Source organism: Scyliorhinus torazame, chromosome 5 (assembly GCF_047496885.1).
Source record: "Scyliorhinus torazame isolate Kashiwa2021f chromosome 5, sScyTor2.1, whole genome shotgun sequence".
Taxonomy (NCBI): domain Eukaryota; kingdom Metazoa; phylum Chordata; class Chondrichthyes; order Carcharhiniformes; family Scyliorhinidae; genus Scyliorhinus; species Scyliorhinus torazame.
In genome coordinates, this window is record NC_092711.1 from 105,271,697 (window position 1) to 105,292,927 (window position 21,231).

The 21,231-nt window shown below is 47.2% G+C and overlaps 1 protein-coding gene across 1 annotated transcript; it reads right to left on the bottom strand.

Annotated features, from left to right (window-relative positions):
• Nucleotides 1-648: 648 nt before the first annotated feature.
• Nucleotides 649-19,587, bottom strand: LOC140421555 (uncharacterized). The gene is made up of 2 exons (XM_072506334.1): nt 19,538-19,587; nt 649-9,167 (listed from the first exon to the last, which is right to left on the bottom strand). The coding sequence occupies exon 2, from the start codon at nt 9,049-9,051 to the stop codon at nt 7,927-7,929; it is 1,125 nt and encodes a 374-aa protein (XP_072362435.1). The 5' UTR covers nt 9,052-9,167; nt 19,538-19,587; the 3' UTR covers nt 649-7,926.
• Between the last annotated feature and the right edge of the window lie 1,644 nt (nt 19,588-21,231).

Consider the following 21,231-nt stretch of genomic DNA (forward strand, 5'->3'; position numbering starts at 1 on the left):
AGTAGAGTCGTTGGTGGGCTCTCTTAACAATATTGTCAGCATGGGGGACCAAGACAGGTTGTTGGTAATCTGGACACCTAAAAACCTGAAGCTCTCAGTTCAGCAGGTAATTGGGATGACAAATGGAATGTTGGTCTTTATTTCAAATGGAATGGGATGTAAAAATAGGGAAGTCCTGCTAAAACGATCCTGTGAATTGTTACATAGAAACATAGAAAATAGGAGCAGGAGGAGGTCATTCGACCCTTTGGGCCTGCTCCGCTTTCATTATGACCATGGCTGATCATCCGATTCAATATCCTGATCCCGCCTCCCTCCTCTCACCCTCCCTCCCCCTCCTTATCTGTAGAGACTGGGTCATTAAGTATGTTCAAGTTTAAGATAGACAGATTTTTAATCAGTAAGAGAATTGGGGGTTATGGGGATAAGGCGGTAAAGTGGAGTTCAAGAACATATCAGATCAGCCATGATCTCATTGAATAACAGAGCAGATTTGATGGGCCGAATGGCCTACTTCTATTCCTACCTCTTGTGGACAAGCTAGATTTGGAATAGGATGAGCTGCTGATGGGGAGATGAAGAGGGGTGAGCGGAGGGTCAGGTGCAGCATAAATACTGACACAGACCAACTGAGCCGACTCAATGGAATAGAGACAAATGTATTTATTTTAGATTTACTTGTCGTGGCAGGGAAAACACTATTTGAAATGAAAATGAAATGAAAATCGCTTATTGTCACAAGTAGGCTTCAAATGAAGTTACTGTGACTTTACTGTAAATTAAGTTTACGATCCAGAATAAAATAAATGTACTACATCTGCTTTTGTGAATCACTTCTGTCAAGACGTGCAGTCCCCATCACAAAACCGGCCCACTGGAAGCAAAGTCGGAAGACTGGCCAGTCCAGCAGAAAGAAACTCTCTTGACTCTCCAACCGTCAGAATGAACATGGTTCATTCCTGGATGTGATTCACAGCAGCAATAACAGCAGAATCCAACCCCTGTCATCACTTATGGACTTGCTGGTGTCTCAGCAGGTTGGATACTTGGGTGAATCCTTTACCACAGTCAAAGCAGATGAATGGCTTTCTCCAGTGTGAACTCGCTGATACAGGCGCAGGGTGTATGAATCACGGAATCGCTTCTCACACTGACAGCAGATGAATGACCTGTCCCTGCTGCCAACTCGCTGGTGTCTCAGCAGATTAGATAAATGACTGAATCCCTTCCTACACTCGGAGCAAGTGAAAGGCCTCTCCCCAGTGTGAAGTCGCTGGTGTGTGTGCAGGTTGGATGAATTGGTGAATCCCTTTCCACATTCAGAGCAGGTGAACGGTCTGTCCCCAGTGTGAACTCGCTGGTGTCTCAGCAGATTGGATGACTGTGTGAATCCCTTCCCACAGTCAGAACAAATGAACGGCCTCTCTCCAATGTGACTGCGTTGATGAGTTTCCAATGCAGAGGGCGTACAGAATCCCTTCCCACAGTCCCCACATTTCCATGGTTTCTCCACGGTGCAAGTGTCCAATGCCTCTCCAAATTCAATGATCAGTTAAAGCCTCATCAATGCACAAAACCCTTGTATGGTTTCTCCTCAATGTGAATGGTGCAAAGTTTTAACAGGCTATGTCAAGGTAAAACTCTTCCGCACTCAGTTTGCTGGAACACTCTCACTCGGGGGGAGAGGGGGGTTGTCTGATTGCCTTTCTAGTCACACCGATTTTGAAAATCTTTAAGCAAACATTTCTCTTTTGAGAGTCAAAGGCCAATGATATTCATGTCCCAATTAACTCAGTGACTCTCAGATCCTGACGTGATGATTAATTCAAGATTTCTGTCTCCAAATTCTCTACTTCTAACGTCCTGTAAAAGGAGTTTAGAAAAGTTATGACCGTCAGTCCAGGATAGACATTCAGAACATATAATTCTAGTTCCACTGGAACATTCTTTCCTCTCTTATTTTAAAGAAAGCTGTAAATCTCCATCCACACACACACGGTTCTCAATCTGCTGTACACCCTCCCAATTCTCCTGTCGGTGACAATTTGTGCGACTCCTCTACAGATCCATGCTCACCATTTCCTGTCGAGTACAGCACTAAAAATCTTGATGCAGATGCTGGACTAAAAACATACACGTTTAAATCCCGGATTAAAAATCTGTTTCACCTACAGTACTGTATTGCTTGATCAGAGTTTAATGAGCGATAGCAGTAGAAATAGATTAAGATAATGATTGTTTATGAACACAAACACGCTGCCTACAAGGGTGGTGAATGCAGAGACATTCAACTACATCAAACAGGAATTCAATGGGTAATTGAAAGAAATATACTTGAAGGACTATGGGGATATGGACAGTGAATAGGACTCACTGGATTCCTTGACTGAAAGACAACATGGACTCGAGTTGTCAAATGGGACTCTGTGCTGTAATGGTTCTATGACTGGAAATATACAACACAGCTACAGTAACAGACAGAAGTAATAATGAATGTATTTCATGAGGGGAGCACGGTAGCACAGTGGTTAGCACAGTTGCTTCACAGCTCCAGGGTCCCAGGTTCGATTCCTGACTTGGGTCTCTGCAGAGTCCATATGTTCTCCCAGTGTCTGCGTGGGTTTCCTCCAGGTACGCCGGTTTCCTCCCACAGTCCAAAGATGTGCCGGTTAGGTGGATTGCCCATGATAAATTGCCCTTTGTGTCCAAAAAGGTTGGGTTATTGAGTTACGGGGATAGGGTGGAGGCGTGTGCTTAGGTGGGGTGCAGTTTCCAAGGGCTGGTGCAGACTCGATGGGCCGAATGGCCTCCTTCTGCACGGCAAATTTTGAAAAATGACAGACTTTATAACAACACGAGACATATCTCTGTCTTATATTAATTCATTATGTCAGCCACAAAACCCTTTAGTTGTGAACATCAGAAAAGAGACCATCCTTTAAGTCAGACAAATAAATGGACCAAGTTGATGGAGCAAAGGATGTCACTGTCTTCGAGAGAGAGAGAACTGGGCCAACCTTTCCAGAGTCTGCACCCTCCCTGGATTCACTTCCTTTCCCTCCAGTTCCTGCAGGTCAATCATTTAAGCTCAGAATGAGAAAAGAAGTGAAAAGGGGACGAAAAGACGTGTTTTACTCACAGGTGTGGGACAGAGGATGAAACTTTAGCTTGTGTTAATCTTAATCTTCAGTCACAGATGGAGGAGCAGCAGCTTTGCTGGGCAGGAATGAGCAGATTCACAAGCTCCAGACTCAGACAATAGAGGAAGCTCCTTGTCGCCATTAGTACAAAGCTCGTATATTGATTGGCTGCAATCACCGGAGGAGCACTTCCGGTGTGCCAGGTCTTCCCATTGGTTAAGCTCAGCTCCGACCACTATGAGAGGGTGGAACCTGAGCCCACGTGGTGCTGGGAGGCACTTTGACCTCCAGACGCGCTGAGCTGTTGTCCAATCTGCTGTATCTTGCTTCTGCAACCAGTGATATCCTCCCGCTGGCTGGGAACGCCCCTCTGAGGCATTGTGACGTCACAATGGACCCCGGCCTGAATCAGCCAATAGGAATCACTGTTGTTCGCAGGGACATCTTCAGCACCACCCTCCCCATCATCTCATGGAGCCAAGGTTTCCAGGAAAACGGTCCGGCCAATGGGGTGGCTCTTGAAAACCGGAAGGACTCTGATCCTCCAGCTTGTGAATGAAGGTTGAGTTTAAATACAGACTGAAACCTCCTGTATCCAACATCTGTGAATAAAACACTTTCTTTTCTCCCATTTCCAATTCTTTTCTAATTCTAGGTTCAAATTTGAACTGGCCATTTAAAAAGGATGCCTTGACTTGCTGACTTGAATCACCCCCTTTTCCCCTTGTGTAACACTGTCTGAAAATAGACATCAGGCTGATCAATGTACTGAAAGTACCTCTGCCACAGAAGATGAGCAGAGATAATGTTCACCCCCCTATAATTCTGCTGTAAATAATTTATCTCACAAACTAATGGACAGATATCACCAAACATTGGTACACCGACAGAGTATGACCCATGCAAGAGCTGATCTATTTTTTGTTAAGACCAGGATCTCGATTTTTTTTTAAAAAGTATCCGTTCACAATGGAAGATCAGACAAATTGACCTTTTCTTTGAGATTGTTGTGACTTGTTTTGAATGTTAATTGTTTGAGAATGTTTGTCGATTATCTTCACTGCTGGGAAAGAATTTGAAATGAAATGAAAATCACTTGTCACAAGTAGGCTTCAAATGAAGTTACTGTGAAAAGCCCCTAGTCGCCACATTCCGGCGCCTGTTCGGGGAAGCTGGTACGGGAATTGAATCGTGCTGCTGGCCTGCTTTAAAAGCCAGTGATTTAGCCCAGTGTGCTAAACTGAATTTGTTACAGCTGTCCAAATATCAGCAGAGTTTTCAGAGCAGTTTTTGGATCAGGATTTTCCTGAAACCTCATTGTGAGACAGTACCCTTAATAAGTAAATGTACTGTTTTTAAGGTTCAGAGTTACAAAACCTGATTTCATTCCTGTTGGTAACAATAGATCTCAAAAACTAATGGAAGGGGTTGAACAAAACATGGCACACAAATAGGCTATGGCCTAAGGAAGAAATAATTGGATTTGTTAAGAATGTGGACTATACAAAGATTATAAATAAATAAAAGTACAGCACAGGGACAGGCCGTTCGGCCCTCCAAACCTGTGCCGACCATGTTGTCCATGTAACCTAAAACCTTCAACACATCCAGGGTCCATAGCCCTGTTTCCCCACCCGATTCATGTATTTGTCAAAACACCCCTTAAACATCACTATCGTACCTGCTTCCACCACCTTCTCCGGCAGCAAGTTCCAGGCACCCAATACCCTCTGTGAAAAAAACTTCTCTCACGCATCTCCTCTAAATTTTCCCCTTGCACCTTAAACCTTTGTCCCTGAGTAATTGACTCTTCCACCCTGGGAAAAAGCTCCTAACTATCCACTCTGTTCATGACTAGATCCAGATCTTGGAATTTTTCATATTCAAATGGAGGGCTAGACATCTGCGCACAAAAGAATTTGTCCTGGTGCTGCATCTTTTCAATTAAACAAAAGATTGGAGGCCAAATGTTCCCTGACGCAGACCCCATGCCAACACATCAAGCAATCAGAATCCACTTGATATTTTGGCATTTAAACAAAAGCTTTAGGTAGTTTTTCCCTGGTGCACTCTTCATGGCAGCCCCTCAATCAATCAGAGTCCACTTACCAACCAATTTATACACAGTCAGTATCAATTGCCCCCTTTTAAAGTTGGTATTCTTGCATCTATGCTGATGAGTATAAGAGGAAAAACTTTGACAGCAATATTCAAATATTTTTAAAGGATTTGTTCCGGTGTGAATTCGCTGGTGTTTCTGCAGCGTGAATGAATGAGAGAATCCCTTCCCACACTTGGAACAGGTGACTGGCCTCTTCCCGGTGTGAATTCAGTCGTGTTTCTGCAGGGTGGATGACTGAGTGAATCCCTTCCCACTCTCGGAGCAGTGAACGGTCTCTCTCCAGTGTGAGCACGTTGGTGAGTCAGCAGATCCATTTTGCTTCTCAAGCTCTTCTCACAGTCAGAACACATAAAATTTCTTGTGTCAGAGTGAACATGTTGGTGTGAAGTGAGATGGGTTCAAGTTATAGAGTTTTACAGCACAAAACACGGCCCTTTGTCCCACTGTGTCTGTGCCGGCTATCAAACACCAATCTATTCTAATCTCAGTTTCAGGGATTATTAACATTAACTCAAACAAACTCCAGCTGTCAGAATGAACATGGTTCTGTCCTGGATGTGATTTCGGTTCAGTCCTGGATGTGATTAACATCAATAACAGCAGTCGTGGAGGCACTTGTGAACTCGCTGGTGTGTCTGCTGGGTGGATGACCGAATGAATCCCTTCCCACATAGGGAACAGATGAACGCTCCCTCCCTGGTGTGAATGCGCTGGTGTTTCAGCCGGAGAGACTGCTGAGTGAATTCCTTCCCACACACGGAGCAGGCGAACGGCCTCTCTCCAGTGTGACTGCGCTGGTGAATCAGCAGATCCATTTTGCCTTTGAAGCTCTTCGCTCAGGCGGAACATTTAAAAGATTTTGTGTCAGAGTGAACACGTTGGTGTGAAGTGAGGTGGGCAGACTGAGTGAATCCCTTCCCACACTCAAGGCAGGTGAATGGTTTCTCCCCAGTGTGAACGTGCTATAAATTGCCCTTCAGTGTGCAACGGGGAAGTGGAGATACGGGGACAGGGCAGGGGAAGTGCGCCTGGGCGGGATGCTCTTTTTTAGGGGTGGTGCAAACTCAATGGGCCGAATGGCCTCCTACTGCACTGGAGGGATTCTATGATGCTGCCAGACCTGTTGAGTTAATCTGGCATTTTCAGTTTGAACTCTAAATTACATACATTTTTAATCCACTAATTATATTAATTGAACCACCATAACATCAACTATGCGGAGCAGTGTGTTGATGTTTCAGCTATTGCAGCCTTGGGAAACTTTGTGGAGTTTGCACATTCTTCCCGTGTCTGCGTGGGTTCCCTCCGGGTCCTCCAGTTTTCTCCCACAGCCCAAAGATGTGCAGGTTTGGTGGATTGGCCACGCTAAATTGCCCCTTAGTGTCTAAACAAAGGTTAGGTGGGTGGAGGCATGGGCTTAAGTAGGGTGCCATTTCCGAGGGCCGGTGCAGGCTCGATGGGCTGAATGGCCTCCTTCTGCACTGTAAATTCTATCATTATGTTGGATTTTCTCTCTGTCTGACCCGATGGATGTGCCTGGTGGTATTTCCCTGACGGTAGCACAGTGAGTAGCACAGTTGATTCACAGTGCCAGGGTTCCGAGTTCAATTCCCACTTGGGGCACTGTCTGTGTGGATTCTGCACGTTCTCTCCGTGTCTGCATGGGTTACCTCCGGGTCCTCCAGTTTCCTCCCACAAGTCCCGAAAGACGTGCTTGTTAGGTGAATTGGACATTTTAACTTCTCCCTCTGTGTACCTGAACAGGCACCGGACTGTGGTGACTTGGGGCTTTTCACAGTAACTTCATTGCCATGTTAATGTAAGCCTACCTGTGACACTAATAAAGATTATGTGTTTGTGTATTTTAGGGAACAGGTAGAACTTCCTTGGTTCTACCTGTTGTACCTCAGATATTCCATCTGTTTTTGGTTAATGTGTCTGGAGTCTGAGTTCTTCCAGTCTGTCTCCAATTCTCCTTCCTGTCTCGGGTATATGGGTATAGGTAGCTTGGTGTTGCGATTAGTGTTGTTTAGTTGTCTGTCTGTCTCCAGCAGGTATTGTTGTCTCTCGATAATGACGGTGCTGCTACTCTTGTCTTCTGGACATTTCCGTGTTGGATCCAAGCTCTCGGATTGTCTGTCTTTCTCTCCGGGTAAGATTCTGTTTGTCTCTTGTATTTCACTGTGACAGGGCAGAGACCAGATTGAAGGGATTCAGACATGGGAGTTCTGGGAAAGATGGGCAAGGATTTGGGAGGTGACAACATGTTCAAAGAGTTTGGAGAGGAGAGGGAGGTTGAAGATGGGGCAGTAATTTGTAAGGATGGCAGGGTCAAGGGTTTGTTGTATTGAGGAGGGGGTGATGATGGCAGATTTGAAGGACAGAGGGACAGTACCTGAAGAGAGAGAAATGTTGACAATATCCATGGACACAGGGTAGTTGGCTGATCAGTAGCTCAGTGGGAATAGGGTCCTCCAAGCTTGCACCGGTCATGACACCAACCATGGCCAAAACTCTTGAACCATATCCCTCTATATCCATCTTATCCATGTGTTTGTCAAGATGATTTTTGAACGCCGTTAATGTATCTGCTCTGTGGCCTCGTTGGTGTGTCAGCAGGTGGGATGAAGCGGGAAATCCCTTCCCACAATTGGAGGTGAATGGTCACTCTCCAGTGTGAACTCGCTGGTGCTTCTGCAGGTCAGATGACTGAGTGAATCCCTTCCCACACTTGGAGCAGGTGAATGGCCTCTCCCCAGTGTGAACTCGCTGATGCCTCTGCAGGTCAGATGACTGAGTGAATCCCTTCCCACACCAGGAGCAGGCGAATGGTCTCTCCCCAGTGTGAATTCGCTGGTGGTACCGCAGGGCCGATGACTGAGTGAATCCCTTCCCACACCAGCAGGCGAATGGCTTCTCCCCAGTGTGAATTCGCCGGTGGTTCTGCACGGCGGATGACTCAGTGAATCCCTTCCCACACCAGGAGCAGGTGAATGGCCTCTCCCCAGTGTGAATTCGCTGGTGTGTCAGCAGGTTGGATGACTGAGTGAATCTCTTCCCACATTGGGCGCAGGTGAATGGTCTCTCCCCAGTGTGAATGCGCTGATGGACAGTGAGGCGAGATGAGTGTCTGAACCCAGTCCCACAGTGAGAGCACCTAAACGGTTTCTCGTCAGTGTGAACACGTTGATGGCGTATCAGATCCCCAGAACTTTTATAGTACTTCCCGCAGTCTGGACATTGGAACGGTCTCGCATCAGTGTGAACTCGCTGGTGACTCAGCAGATCAGATGACTGAGTAAATCCCTTCCCACACTCAGAGCAGACGAATGGCTTCTCCCCAGAGTGAATTCGCTGATGTACTGTGAGATGAGATAATTGTCTGTACCCAGTCCCACAGTGAGAGCACCTGAACGGTTTCTCGTCAGTGCGTACACGTTGATGGCGTATCAGACTCCCAGAACTTTTATAGCTCTTCCCACAGTCTGGACATTGAAACGGTCTCTCCCCAGTGTGAACTCGCTGGTGTTTCTCCAGGTCAGATGACTGAGTGAATCCCTTCCCACACTTGGAGCAGGCGAATGGTCTCTCCCCAGTGTGACTGTGTCGATGAGTTTCCAGCTTGGATGGGGCAGTGAATCCTTTCCCACAGTCCCCACATTTCCACGGTTTCTCCTCAGTGTGACTGCATTTGTGGTTTGTGAGGCCTGATGATCGAGTGAATCCTCGTCCACACACACAACACATGTACGCTTTTTCTCCACTGTGAACGATGCTTTCTCCTTCCATGTTCAAAGTACGATGATATTCAGGATATGATAAGTTGAGGATTCTGTCAGATCCTGATGTGATGCTTGGTTTGAGGTTCCGGACTTTGAAGCTTCCCCTTCGAACACCCTGTGAAACTGATTTAAAACAAAAAATAGGGAGTGAGAGAGAACCCACAAAACACGAAGGCAGGTTGTGAAATTGAGCTGAATGAATCTGGTCATTTGTGGGGCCGGCTCTGGGAAAAAGTGACCATGAAAAACTGCTGGATAGTCACAAAAACCCAACTGACCTCTTTGGGAGGAGAGAGGAAGAGGTGAAGAGGGAATTTGTATATCTACAAGACAAATTAAAGAGGATAGATGGCATAGCAAACTCGATCTTCAGCTTCATAAACAGTAATATTGATACCAAAACTATGCTTCTGGTGGCACAGTGGTTAGCACTGCTGCCTCACAGCGCCAGGGACCCGGGTTCAATTCCGGCCTTGGTGACTGTGTATCTGGAGTTTGCACTTTCTCCCCGTGACTGCGTGGTTTCCACCCGGTGCTCAGGTTTCGTCCAACAGACCAAAGAAGGGCACGTTAGGTGGATTGGCCTTGATAAATTGCCCCTTAGTGTCCAGGGATGTACAGGTTCGGTGGGGCTATGGGGTTACGGGGACAGGGTAGGGGTGTGGGCCTCGGCAGGGTGCCCTTTCAGAGAATCAGTGGCGACCTGATGGGCCAAATGGCCTCTTTCTGCACTGTGGGAATTCTATGGTTCTAATTCTATTCTATGAATCTTTATAAAGCTCTGGTCACCACTCTTCAGGAAGGATGTGAAGGTTCTTGGAGAAGGTGCAGAGGAGATTTACCAAAATGGTTCCAGCAAAGGAGGTTGAGGGAGATTTGATTCAGGGACACAAGATTATGCCAGGTTTCCACCAGGTGGACAAAGAAACTGTTTTCATTCACCGGTCGTACAAGCAGTCGGGACACAGATTTAAAGTTTTGGGTAAAACCTGGATTGAACTATATAAGATCCTGAGGGGTCTTGACAGGGTGGATGTGTTGACCTTGGGTAGGGCGCTCTTTCCAGGAGCCGGTGCAGACTCGATGGGCCAAATGGCCTCCTTCTACACTGTAAATTCTATGATAATCTATGATGTGGAGAAGATGTTTCCGCTTGTGGGAGAATCTGGAATGAGGGCATCACTGTTGCAAAATAAGGGGTCTCCCATTTCCGATGGAGATGAGGATTTTTTATTCTCTTGAGGGTTGTAAGACTTTGGAACTCATGTTCTTAAAAGGCAGTGGAAGCAGAGGGCTTGAATATTTTTAAGGCAGAGCTGGAAAGATTCTTGATGAGCAAGGGGGTGAAAGGTCATCAGGGGTAGGCAGGAATGTGGAGTTGGGGTGGAATGAGATCAGCCGCAATCTTACTAAATGCTGAGCAGGCTCGAGGGGCCGAAAATAGACACTATGAATGATTTCACACAGACATAGGAGACTGTTAAATAGGTTAAGAGCCCATGGTGTTAAGGGCAAGATCCTGGCCTGGATAGAGGATTGTCTGACTGGCAGAAGGCAGAGAGTGGGGATAAAGGGGTCTTTTTCAGGATGGCAGCCGGTGACTAGTGGTGTCCCTCAGGGGTCGGTGCTGGGACCACAACATTTTACAATATACATTAATGATCTGGAAGAAGGAACTGAAGGCACTGTTGCTAAGTTTGCACATGATACAAAGATCTGTAGAGGGGCAGGTAGTATTGAGGAAGCAGGCAGGCTGCAGAAGGACTTCAACAGGCTAGGAGAGTGGGTAAAGAAGTGGCAGATGGAATACAATGTGGAGAAGTGTGAGGTTATGCACTTTGGAAGGAAAAATGGAGGCATTGACTATTTTCTAAATGGAAAGATGCTTCGGAAATCAGAAGCACAACGGGACTTGGGAGTCCTTGTTCAAGATTCTCTTCAGGTTAACGTGCAGGTTCAGTCGGCAGTTAGGAAGGCAAATGCAATGTTAGCATTCATGTCGAGAGGACTAGAATACAAGACCAGGGATGTACTTTTGAGGTTATATAAGGCTCTGGTCAGACCCCATTTGGAGTATTGTGAGCTATTTTGTGCCCCGTATCCAAGGAAGGATGTGCTGGCCTTGGAAAGGGACTAAAGGAGGTTCACAAGTATGATCCCTGGCATGAAGAGCTTGTCTATGAGGAATGGTTGAGGACTCTAGGTCTGCACTCGTTGGAGTTTCGAAGGATGGGGGGGGGAATCTTATTGAAACTTACACGATACTGCGAGGCCTGGGTAGAGTGGACAAGGAGAGGATGTTTCCACTTGCAGGAAAAACTAGAAGCAGAGGACACCATCTCAGACTAAAGGGACGATCCTTTAAAACAGAGATGAGGAGGAATTTCTTCAGCCAGAGGGTGGTGAATCTGTGGAACTCTTTGCTGCAGAAGGCTGTGGGGGCCAAATCACTGAATGTCTTTAAGACAGAGATAGATAGGTTCTTGCTTAATAAGGGGATCAGTAGTTATGGGGAAAAGGCAGGAGAATAGGGATGAGCAACATATCAGCCATGATTGAATGGCGGAGCAGACCCGATGGGCCGAGTGGCCTAATTCTGTTCCTATGTCTTATGGTCTAATTTGAGGGAAATAAACCTGCGAGGATACAGGGAAAGAGCAGGATAATGGGATTGATTGGATTGCTCCAGAAAGCTAGCACGGACTCAAAGGGCCGAATGCCCTTCTCTGTCTCTTTTGTGTAATCTAGTTTTGTAATTTAACTCCGGGGGTTCAGATATCACTCGGGTAAATCTATGCTACACTCCCTCTGAGGCCATTCTATCCTTCCTCAGGTTTGTTGCCCAGAACGGAACACAGTTCTCCAGGTTTGGTCTAACCAGGGTTTGTGAATCTCGGGGCTTTTCCAGTCACACTGAGACCTGAAATCTTCCCTCACAGAAAGAACAGACAAACCTTTTACCTTCCACACCCAGATGCTGCTGATATTCAGGTTCTGATTAATCGAGTGACTCTGTCAGATCGCAATGTGACGTTTGGTTTGCGTTTCCCGTCTGTTAAACGTCCTCTTCCAGTATCCTTAAATTTACAGAAACCTCACTGTCAGTTTAGGATAGAAAGTCACAACATTCTCTCCTCGCCAACTTTGATTAAATGTATTCCTGGAGGTTTGATCACATGACCTGCTCCCATCCTCCAGCCATTAATCGGTCAACACATCCATCCTTGTGACACACTGCCTTCCTCGGTCAATTGGGAAGCAAAATGACTCATTACCTCACAGGACAGTTACTGTCCCAACGATTTTCCAGACACCCAGGGATGAACCTCACCAACGCAGGGAGTGGAGTTGGTGTGAACTCGGGGAGAGGAGCTTCGGAACAGTAAGTATAAATAACTTATCTCGGGAATTCATGGCCTAGTCGTCAAGGAGTGGAGTTGGTGCGAATGCGGGGAGGATGAGCTTTGGAACAGTCAGTATAAATAACTTACCTGTTGGGTATCGGGAACTGGGAATAAAAACCGAAACGTGACATCAGAGTAAAGCTGATTGGCTGGTTGGGAATCGGTTCCGAAATTTGAAAAACTGGAGTAATTAACTAATTAGGGGAGTAACGAGGAGATTAGTAACGAGGAGATTAGTAACTAGGAGATTAGTAACGAGGGGATTGCTGTTTGTATCTATATCAGCGATTTCGATGAGAATGTACAAGGCATACAAAAGAACAAAGAAATGTACAGCACAGGAACAGGCCCTTCGGCCCTCCAAGCCCATGCCGACCATGCTGCCAGACTAAACTACAATCTTCTACACTTCCTGGGTCCGTATCCCTCTATTCCCATCCTATTCATGTATTTGTCAAGATGCCCCTTAAATGTCACTATCGTCCCTGCTTCCACCACCTCCTCCGGTAGCGAGTTACAGGCACCCACTACCCTCTGCGTAAAATACTTGCCTCGTACATCTACTCTAGACCTTGCCCCTCTCACCTTAAACCTATGCCCCCTAGTAATTGACCCCTCTACTCTGGGGAAAAGCCTCTGACTATCCACTCTGTCTGTGCCCCTCATAATTTTGTAGACCTCTATCAGGTCGCCCCTTAACCTCCGTCGTTCCAGTGAGAACAAACCGAGTTTATTCATCTGCTCCTCATAGCTAATGCCCTCCATACCAGGCAACATTCTGGTAAATCTCTTCTGCACCCTCTCTAAAGCCTCCACATCCTTCTGGTAGTGTGGCGACCAGAATTGAACACTATACTCCAAGTGTTGCCTAACTAAGGTTCTATACAGCTGCAACATGACTTGCCAATTCTTATACTCAATGCCCCGGCCAATGAAGGCAAGCATGCCGTATGCCTTCTTGACTACCTTCTCCACCTGTGTTGCCCCTTTCAGTGACCTGTGGACCTGTACACCTAGATCTCTCTGACTTTCAATACTCTTGAGGGTTCTACCATTCACTGTATATTCCCTACCTGCATTAGACCTTCCAAAATGCATTACCTCACATTTGTCCGGATTAAACTCCATCTGCCATCTCTCCGCCCAAGTCTCCAAACAATCTAAATCCTGCTGTATCCTCTGACAGTCCTCATCGCTATCCGCAATTCCACCAACCTTTGTGTCGTCTGCAAACTTACTAATCAGACCAGTTACATTTTCTTCCAAATCATTTATATATACTACAAACAGCAAAGGTCCCAGCACTGATCCCTGCGGAACACCACTGGTCACAGCCCTCCAATTAGAAAAGCATCCTTCCATTGCTACTCTCTGCCTTCTATGACCTAGCCAGTTCTGTATCCACCTTGCCAGCTCACCCCTGATCCCGTGTGACTTCACCTTTTGTACTAGTCTGCCATGAGGGACCTTGTCAAAGGCCTTACTGAAGTCCATGTGGACAACATCCACTGCCCTACCTGCATCAATCATCTTTGTGACCTCCTCGAAAAACTCAATCAAGTTAGTGAGACACGACCTCCACTTCACAAAACCGTGCTGCCTCTCACTAATACGTCCATTTGCTTCCAAATAGGAGTAGATCCTGTCTCATAGAATTCTCTCCAGTAATTTCCCTACCACTGAAGTAAGACTCACCGGCCTGTAGTTCCCTGGATTATCCTTGCTACCCTTCTTAAACAGAGGAACAACGTTGGCTATTCTCCAGTCCTCCGGGACATCACCTTAAGACAGTGAGGATCCAAAAATTTCTGTCAAGGCCTCAGCAATTTCCTCTCTAGCCTCCTTCAGTATTCTGGGGTAGATCCCATCAGGCCCTGGGGACTTATCTACCTTAATATTTTTTAAGACGCCCAACACCTCGTCTTTTTGGATCTCCATGTGACCCAGGCTATCTACACACCCTTCTCCAGACTCAACATCTACCAATTCCTTCTCTTTGGTGAATACTGATGCAAAGTATTCATTTAGTACCTCGCCCATTTCCTCTGGCTCCACACATAGATTCCCTTGCCTATCCTTCAGTGGGCCAACCCTTTCCCTGGCTACCCTCTTGCTTTTTACGTACGTGTAAAAAGCCTTGGGATTTTCCTTAACCCTATTTGCCAATGACTTTTCATGACCCCTTCTAGCCCTCCTGACTCCATGCTTAAGTTCCTTCCTACTTTCCTTATATTCCACAGCCTTTTAGTCCTGACAAATGCCTCCTTTTTCTTTTTGACGAGGCGTACAATATCTCTCGTTATCCAAGGTTCCCGAAAATTGCCGTATTTATCCTTCTTCCTCGCAGGAACATGCCGGTCCTGAATTCCTTTCAACTGACACTTGAAAGCCTCCCACATGTCAGATGTTGATTTGCCCTCAAACATCCGCCCCCAATCTAGGTTCTTCAGTTCCCGCCTAATATTGTTATAATTAGCCTTCCCCCAATTTAGCACATTCACCCGAGGACCACTCTTATCCTTGTCCACCAGCACTTTAAAACTTACTGAATTGTGGTCACTGTTCCCGAAATGCTCCCCTACTGAAACTTCTACCACCTGGCCGGGCTCATTCCCCAATACCAGGTCCAGTACCACCCCTTCCCTAGTTGGAGTGTCTACATATTGTTTTAAGAAGCCCTCCTGGATGCTCCTTACAAACTCTGCCCCGTCTAAGCCCCTGGCACGAAGTGAGTCCCAGTCAATATTGGGGAAGTTGAAGTCTCCCCTCACCACAACCCTGTTGTATTTACTCTTTTCCAAAATCTGTCTACCTATCTGCTCCTCTATCTCCCGCTGGCTGTTGGGAGGCGTGTAGTAAACCCCCAACATTGTGACTGCACCCTTCTTATTCCTGATCTCTACCCATATAGCCTCACTGCCCTCTGAGGTGTCCTCCCGTAGTACAGCTGTGATGTCCTCCCTAACCAGTAGCGCAACTCCGCCACCCCTTTTACATCCCCCTCTATCCCGCCTGAAACATCTAAATCCTGGAACGTCTAGCTGCCAATCCTGCCCTTCCCTCAACCAGGTCTCTGTAATGGCAACAACATCATAGTTCCAAGTACTAATCCAAGCTCTAAGTTCATCTGCCTTACCCGTAATACTTCTTGCATTAAAACATATGCACTTCAGGCCACCAGACCCGCTGTGTTCAGCAACTTCTCCCTGTCTGCTCTGCCTCAGAGCCACATTGTCCCTATTCCCTAGTTCTCCCTCAATGCTCTCACCTTCTGACCTATTGCTCCCATGCCCACCCCCCTGCCATACTAGTTTAAACCCTCCCGTGTGACACTAGCAAACCTCGCGGCCAGGATATTTATGCCTCTCCAGTTTAGATGCAACCCGTCCTTCTTATATAGGTCACACCTGCCCCGGAAGAGCTCCCAGTGCTCCAGATAACGGAAACCCTCCCTCCTACACCAGTTGTTTAGCCACGTGTTTAGCTGCTCGATCTTCCTATTTCTAGCCTCACTGGCACGTGGTACAGGGAGTAATCCCGAGATTACAACCCAAGAGGTCCTGACTTTTAACTTTCTGCCTAGCTCCCTGAACTCCTGCTGCAGGACCTCATGCCCCTTCCTGCCTATGTCGTTAGTACCAATATGTACAATGACCTCTGCCTGTTTGCCCTCCCCCTTCAGGATGCCCTCTACCTGTTCGGAGACATCCTGGACCCTGGCACCAGGGAGGCAAGATACCATCCTGGAGTCTCCTTCACGTCCACAGAAGCACCTATCTGTGCCCCTGACTATAGAGTCCCCTATTACTATTGCTCTTCTGCGCTTTGACCCTGCCTTCTGAACATCAGAGCCGGCCGTGGTGCCACTGCTCTGGCTGCTGCTGTTTTCCCCTGATAGGCTATTCCCCCCCCCGACAGTATCCAAAGGGGTATACCTGTTCGAGAGGGGGACAACCACAGGGGATTCCTGCCTGACTGCATGATCAGTAAGTTTGCAGATGACACTAAAATAGGTGGTATTGTCGGCAGTGAGGAAGGTTATCAAAAATTGCAGCAGGCTCTTGATCAACTAGGGAAGTGGGCCGAGAAATGGCAAATGGAGTTCAGTACAGATAAGTGTGAGGAGTTGCATTTCAGAAAGTCAAATCAAGGTCGGACTTTCACAGTGAATGGTCGGGCCTTAGGGTGTATCATGGAACAGAGGGATCTTGCAGTTCAGGTGCACGGTTCTCTAAAGGTGGAGTCACAGGTAGATAGGGCAGCACGATAGCATATGGTTAGCACAGTTGCTTCACAGCTCCAGGATCCCAGGTTCGATTCCCCGCTGGGTCACTGTCTGTGCGGAGTCTGCACATTCTCCCTGTGTCTGCGTGTGTTCTCTGGTTTCCTCCTTCAGTCTAAAGATGTGCGGGTCGACTGGCTATGCTAAATTGCCCTTAGTGTCCCCAAAAAAAGGTTAAGTGGGGGTTACTGGGTTACGGAGATAGGGTAGATAAGTGGGCTTGAGTAGGGTGCTCTTTGTAAGGGCCGGTGCAGACTCGATGGGCCGAATAGCCTCCTTCTGCACTGTAAATTCTCTGAAGAATGCGTTTGGCATGTGATCAGTCAGGGCACTGAGTATAGAAGTTGGGAAGTTATGTTGCAGTTGTCCAGGACGTTGGTGAGGCCGCACCTGGAGTATTGTGTTCAGTTTTGGTTGCTTTGCGGTCGGAAAGATGTTATTAAACTGGAGAGAGTGCAGAAGAGATTTACAAGGATGTTGCCAGGACTCAAGGGACTGAGTTCTAGGGAGAGATTGGACAGGCCAGGACCTTTTTCTTTGGAGCGTAGGAGACTGAGGGGTGATCTTATCGAGGTGTATAAGATCATGAGAGGCATGGATAGGGTGAATGCACTCGCTCTTTTTCTCAGGGTTGGGGAATCGAGGACCAGAGGGCATCGGTTTAAGTTAAGAGGGGAAAGAATTAATGGGAATCTGAGGAGCAACGGTTTTACACCGAGGATAGTACGGAATGAGCTGCCGGAGGAAATGGTTGAGGCAGGGACATTGACAACATTGAAAAGCATTTGGACAGATACATGGATAGGAAAGGTTCAGAGGGATATGGGCCAAACACAGGCAAATGGGATTGGCTTAGATGAGCTTTTTGGTTGGCATGGACCAGTTTGGGCCGAAGGGCCGGTCTCCATGCTGTAGATTCTATGAACCCCAAGTCTCTTTGGACACCCACTGTACTTAACCTCTTTCCATTTAGAAAGTACTCAGTTCGATCCATTTTTGGTTCAGAACACATGTTTACAGTGCCACAGTCTTGCCCATTCACCTAGTCTGTCAATATCTTCTTGCAATTTTATGCTATCATGTATGCTGTCTGAGATGCCACCAAACTTTCATCAGCAACAGTGCAGAAGAGGCCCTTCGGTCCATCGAGTTTGCACCGACACATGATAAACCTGACCCACCTACCTAATCCCATTTGTCAGCACTTAGCTCATCGCCTTCAATGTTATGACGTGCCCGTCTTCATCCAGGTACTTTTTTTAGAGGATGTGAGGCAACCCATCTCTACCACCCTCCTAGGCAGTGCATTCCAGACCGTCACCGCCCTCTGCATAAAAATATTTTTCTTCAGTACATGTGTCAATAAATCTAATCCCCACTCTCTGCTGTCTGTTGGTTAGCCAATCCTCTATCCAAGCTAATATATTATCTCTCAACCCCCTGGGATTTTACCTTATTACCTTTTGTGTGACACCTTGTCAAATGTATTTTGGAAATCCAAATACATCTACAGGACCCCATTATCCACTTAGCCTGATACATCTTCCAAGAACTGCAAGAAATGAGTCAAACACGATTTACCCTTCACAAAACCACGCTGACTCTGATGGTTTGACTTTCCAAATGTCTAGTTATTACTTCCTCAATAATGGATTCCAACAGTTTCCCAACAACAGGTTTTAAACTAACTAGTTTCCTACTTTCTGCCTTTTTGACCTAATCAGCGACATTGGAGATTTTCTCAGTGGAGCCTCAGTCACAATCACTGAGACAAACTTTAAATTCCAGATTTTATTAATTTAATGGATTGGAGCCCATGTCCCCTGAACATTTTCCTGTCTCTCTGGGTGACTAATGCAGTGACATTGTCACTGGGTCAGTGTCACCCCCCCCACCCCCCTGGGCTCTGTGAGGTTGTTTGTGGAGAGAAGCCGGAAGCGGCGGATAGTGAGAGTGGAGAATATTCATTGTTTCACACAGAACATACAGTGCAGAAGGGGGCCATTTGGCCCATCGAGACTGCACCGACCCACTCAAGCCCTCACTTCCACCCTATCTCCGTAACCCCTCCTAACCTTTTTGGTCACGAAGGGCAATTTATCATGGCCAATCCACCTCACCTGCACGTCTTTGGACTGTGGGAGGAAACCCACGCAGACACGGGGAGAACGTGCAGATTCCCCGCAGACAGTGACCCAACCGGGAATCGACCCTAGCGCTGTGAAGCACAGTGGTATCCAATGACTTGCGCTACCGTACTGCACATTCGGTTCTGGGGCCCTGGGGTTTGTAAACCCCGCTCCCAACACTGACCTCTCACCTGACACCTGACAACGCCGGGGCAATGATTGACGGCATTGCGCGACCAGTAGGAGAAGAGTGGGCGGGTCCGGCAGACCAGCCGGGAGTGACTGGTCCTCCAACCAATCGGAGTGAATGTGTGCAGGTTAGGTGGATTGGCCATGATAAATTGCCCTTAGTGTCCAAAATTGCCCTTAGTGTTGGGTGGGGTTACTGGGATAGGGTGGAGGTGTTGACCTTGGGTAGGTTGCTCTTTCCAAGAGCCGGTGCAGACTCGATGGGCCGAATGGCCTCCTTCTGCACTGTAAATTCTATGATCTATGACTAGCCGAGTGAAGCATGCGCAGTGTGATTAATGGCGATGCAGAAAAGGTTCTTTCTCGGATGCACAACTCGTAAAGGTGGGAATGGCGGGACGGAGGGAGAGCTGGATCATGCGGGTCGTTAGGCACGCTTCGTAAACATGTTATATAAACCGAAAATCCGGAAAAATAAACCACCGGTACCTGGGGATCTGAGCGGGGCCTGGAGCTTTCTCACATACAGGACTATGCGGCCGCCATCTTTATTTGGTACTGGCCGCTGTGCGCATGCGCCGTCTCAAATTGGGTTCCTCGCAGCAGTGCACATGCGCTCTCGGCACCTTATTTGGATCACTGGCAGCTCACTGCGCACGCGCACCCACCATCTTTATTGAGGCACGAGCAGCAGAGCGCAGGCTCAAGTCGCCATCATTGTTGGGGGCAACATTTTTGAAATGTGTCTTCATGACAGAATGTCCAGCAAACTGCTTCACTCTGAGTTACAAATTCCTATTTATGGGGCAGAATATTTGTCCAGGGCAGTGACAATAATTCGAATTTATATTGTGACTTGAACAGAATAAAACGTTTTCGACTTTCAGAGAAACGTTACAAAATAACAATTGACACTGAGCCACATGAGGAGATATTAGATTTTCTTTTTAAAATGTTTTTATTCAAGGTTTTTCAATAATTTTTACAAAACACTCGAAAAAGGAAAATAATACAAAGAAAACGTGGCAATATGCCAACAAAACAAAACAACTTAACCCTCTAAACGACTAATAATTTAACACCCATCTCAAAGGAGAATGGGGCATACGCCCCTTACAAAAAGGCGCAAGATGAAGAGGAATTGACCCTTCCAGGGCGTCAGCCCACAGGCCCTCATCCAGCTCCTCGTCTAGCTCCTCCTCCCACTTGCCCTTCAGCTCCTCCGCCGAGGCTTCCTCCACCTCCTGCAGCTCCTGGTATAGCGCCGAGACAAGAACAAAGAACAAAGAAATGTACAGCACAGGAACAGGCCCATCGGCCCTCCAAGCCCGCGCCGACCATACTGCCCGACTAAACTACAATCTTCTACACTTCCTGGGTCCGTATCCTTCTATTCCCATCCTATTCATATATTTGTCAAGATGCCCCTTAAATGTCCCTATCGTCCCTGCTTCCACTACCTCCTCCGGTAGCGAGTTCCAGGCACCCACTACCCTCTGCGTAAAAAACTTGCCTCGTACATCTACTCTAAACCTTGCCCCTCTCACCTTAAACCTATGCCCCCTAGTAATTGACCCCTCTACCCTGGGGAAAAGCCTCTGACTATCCACTCTGTCTATGCCCCTCATAATTTTGTATACCTCTATCAGGTCACCCCTCAACCTCCTTCGTTCCAGAGAGAACAAACCGAGTTTATTCAATCGCTCCTCATAGCTTATGCCCTCCATACCAGGCAACATTCTGGTAAATCTCTTCTGCACCCTCTCTAAAGCCTCCACATCCTTCTGGTAGTGTGGCGACCAGAATTGAACACTATACTCCAAGTGTGGCCTAACTAAGGTTCTAAGGACCTTACCCTCTTTGACCCACACGCCCGAAATCACCCTGTCCTGTATCCTTCGGGTAGGCAGCAGCGGGAATTCCCCTACCTGCTTTCTCACGACCGCCCGAACCTGCATATACCTAAAGGCATTTCCCGGAGATAACCTAAATTTCTCCTCCAGCGCCCTCAGACTGGCAAAAGTCACATCGATGAATAAATCCCCCATCCTTTTAATTCCCGCCCGGTGCCAGCTTAGGAACTCACCATCTATCCTACCTGGAACAAACCTATGGTTGTCCCGTATCGGAACCCAGACTTAGGCCTCTACATCCCTCTTATTCCATCTCCACTGCCCCCCAAA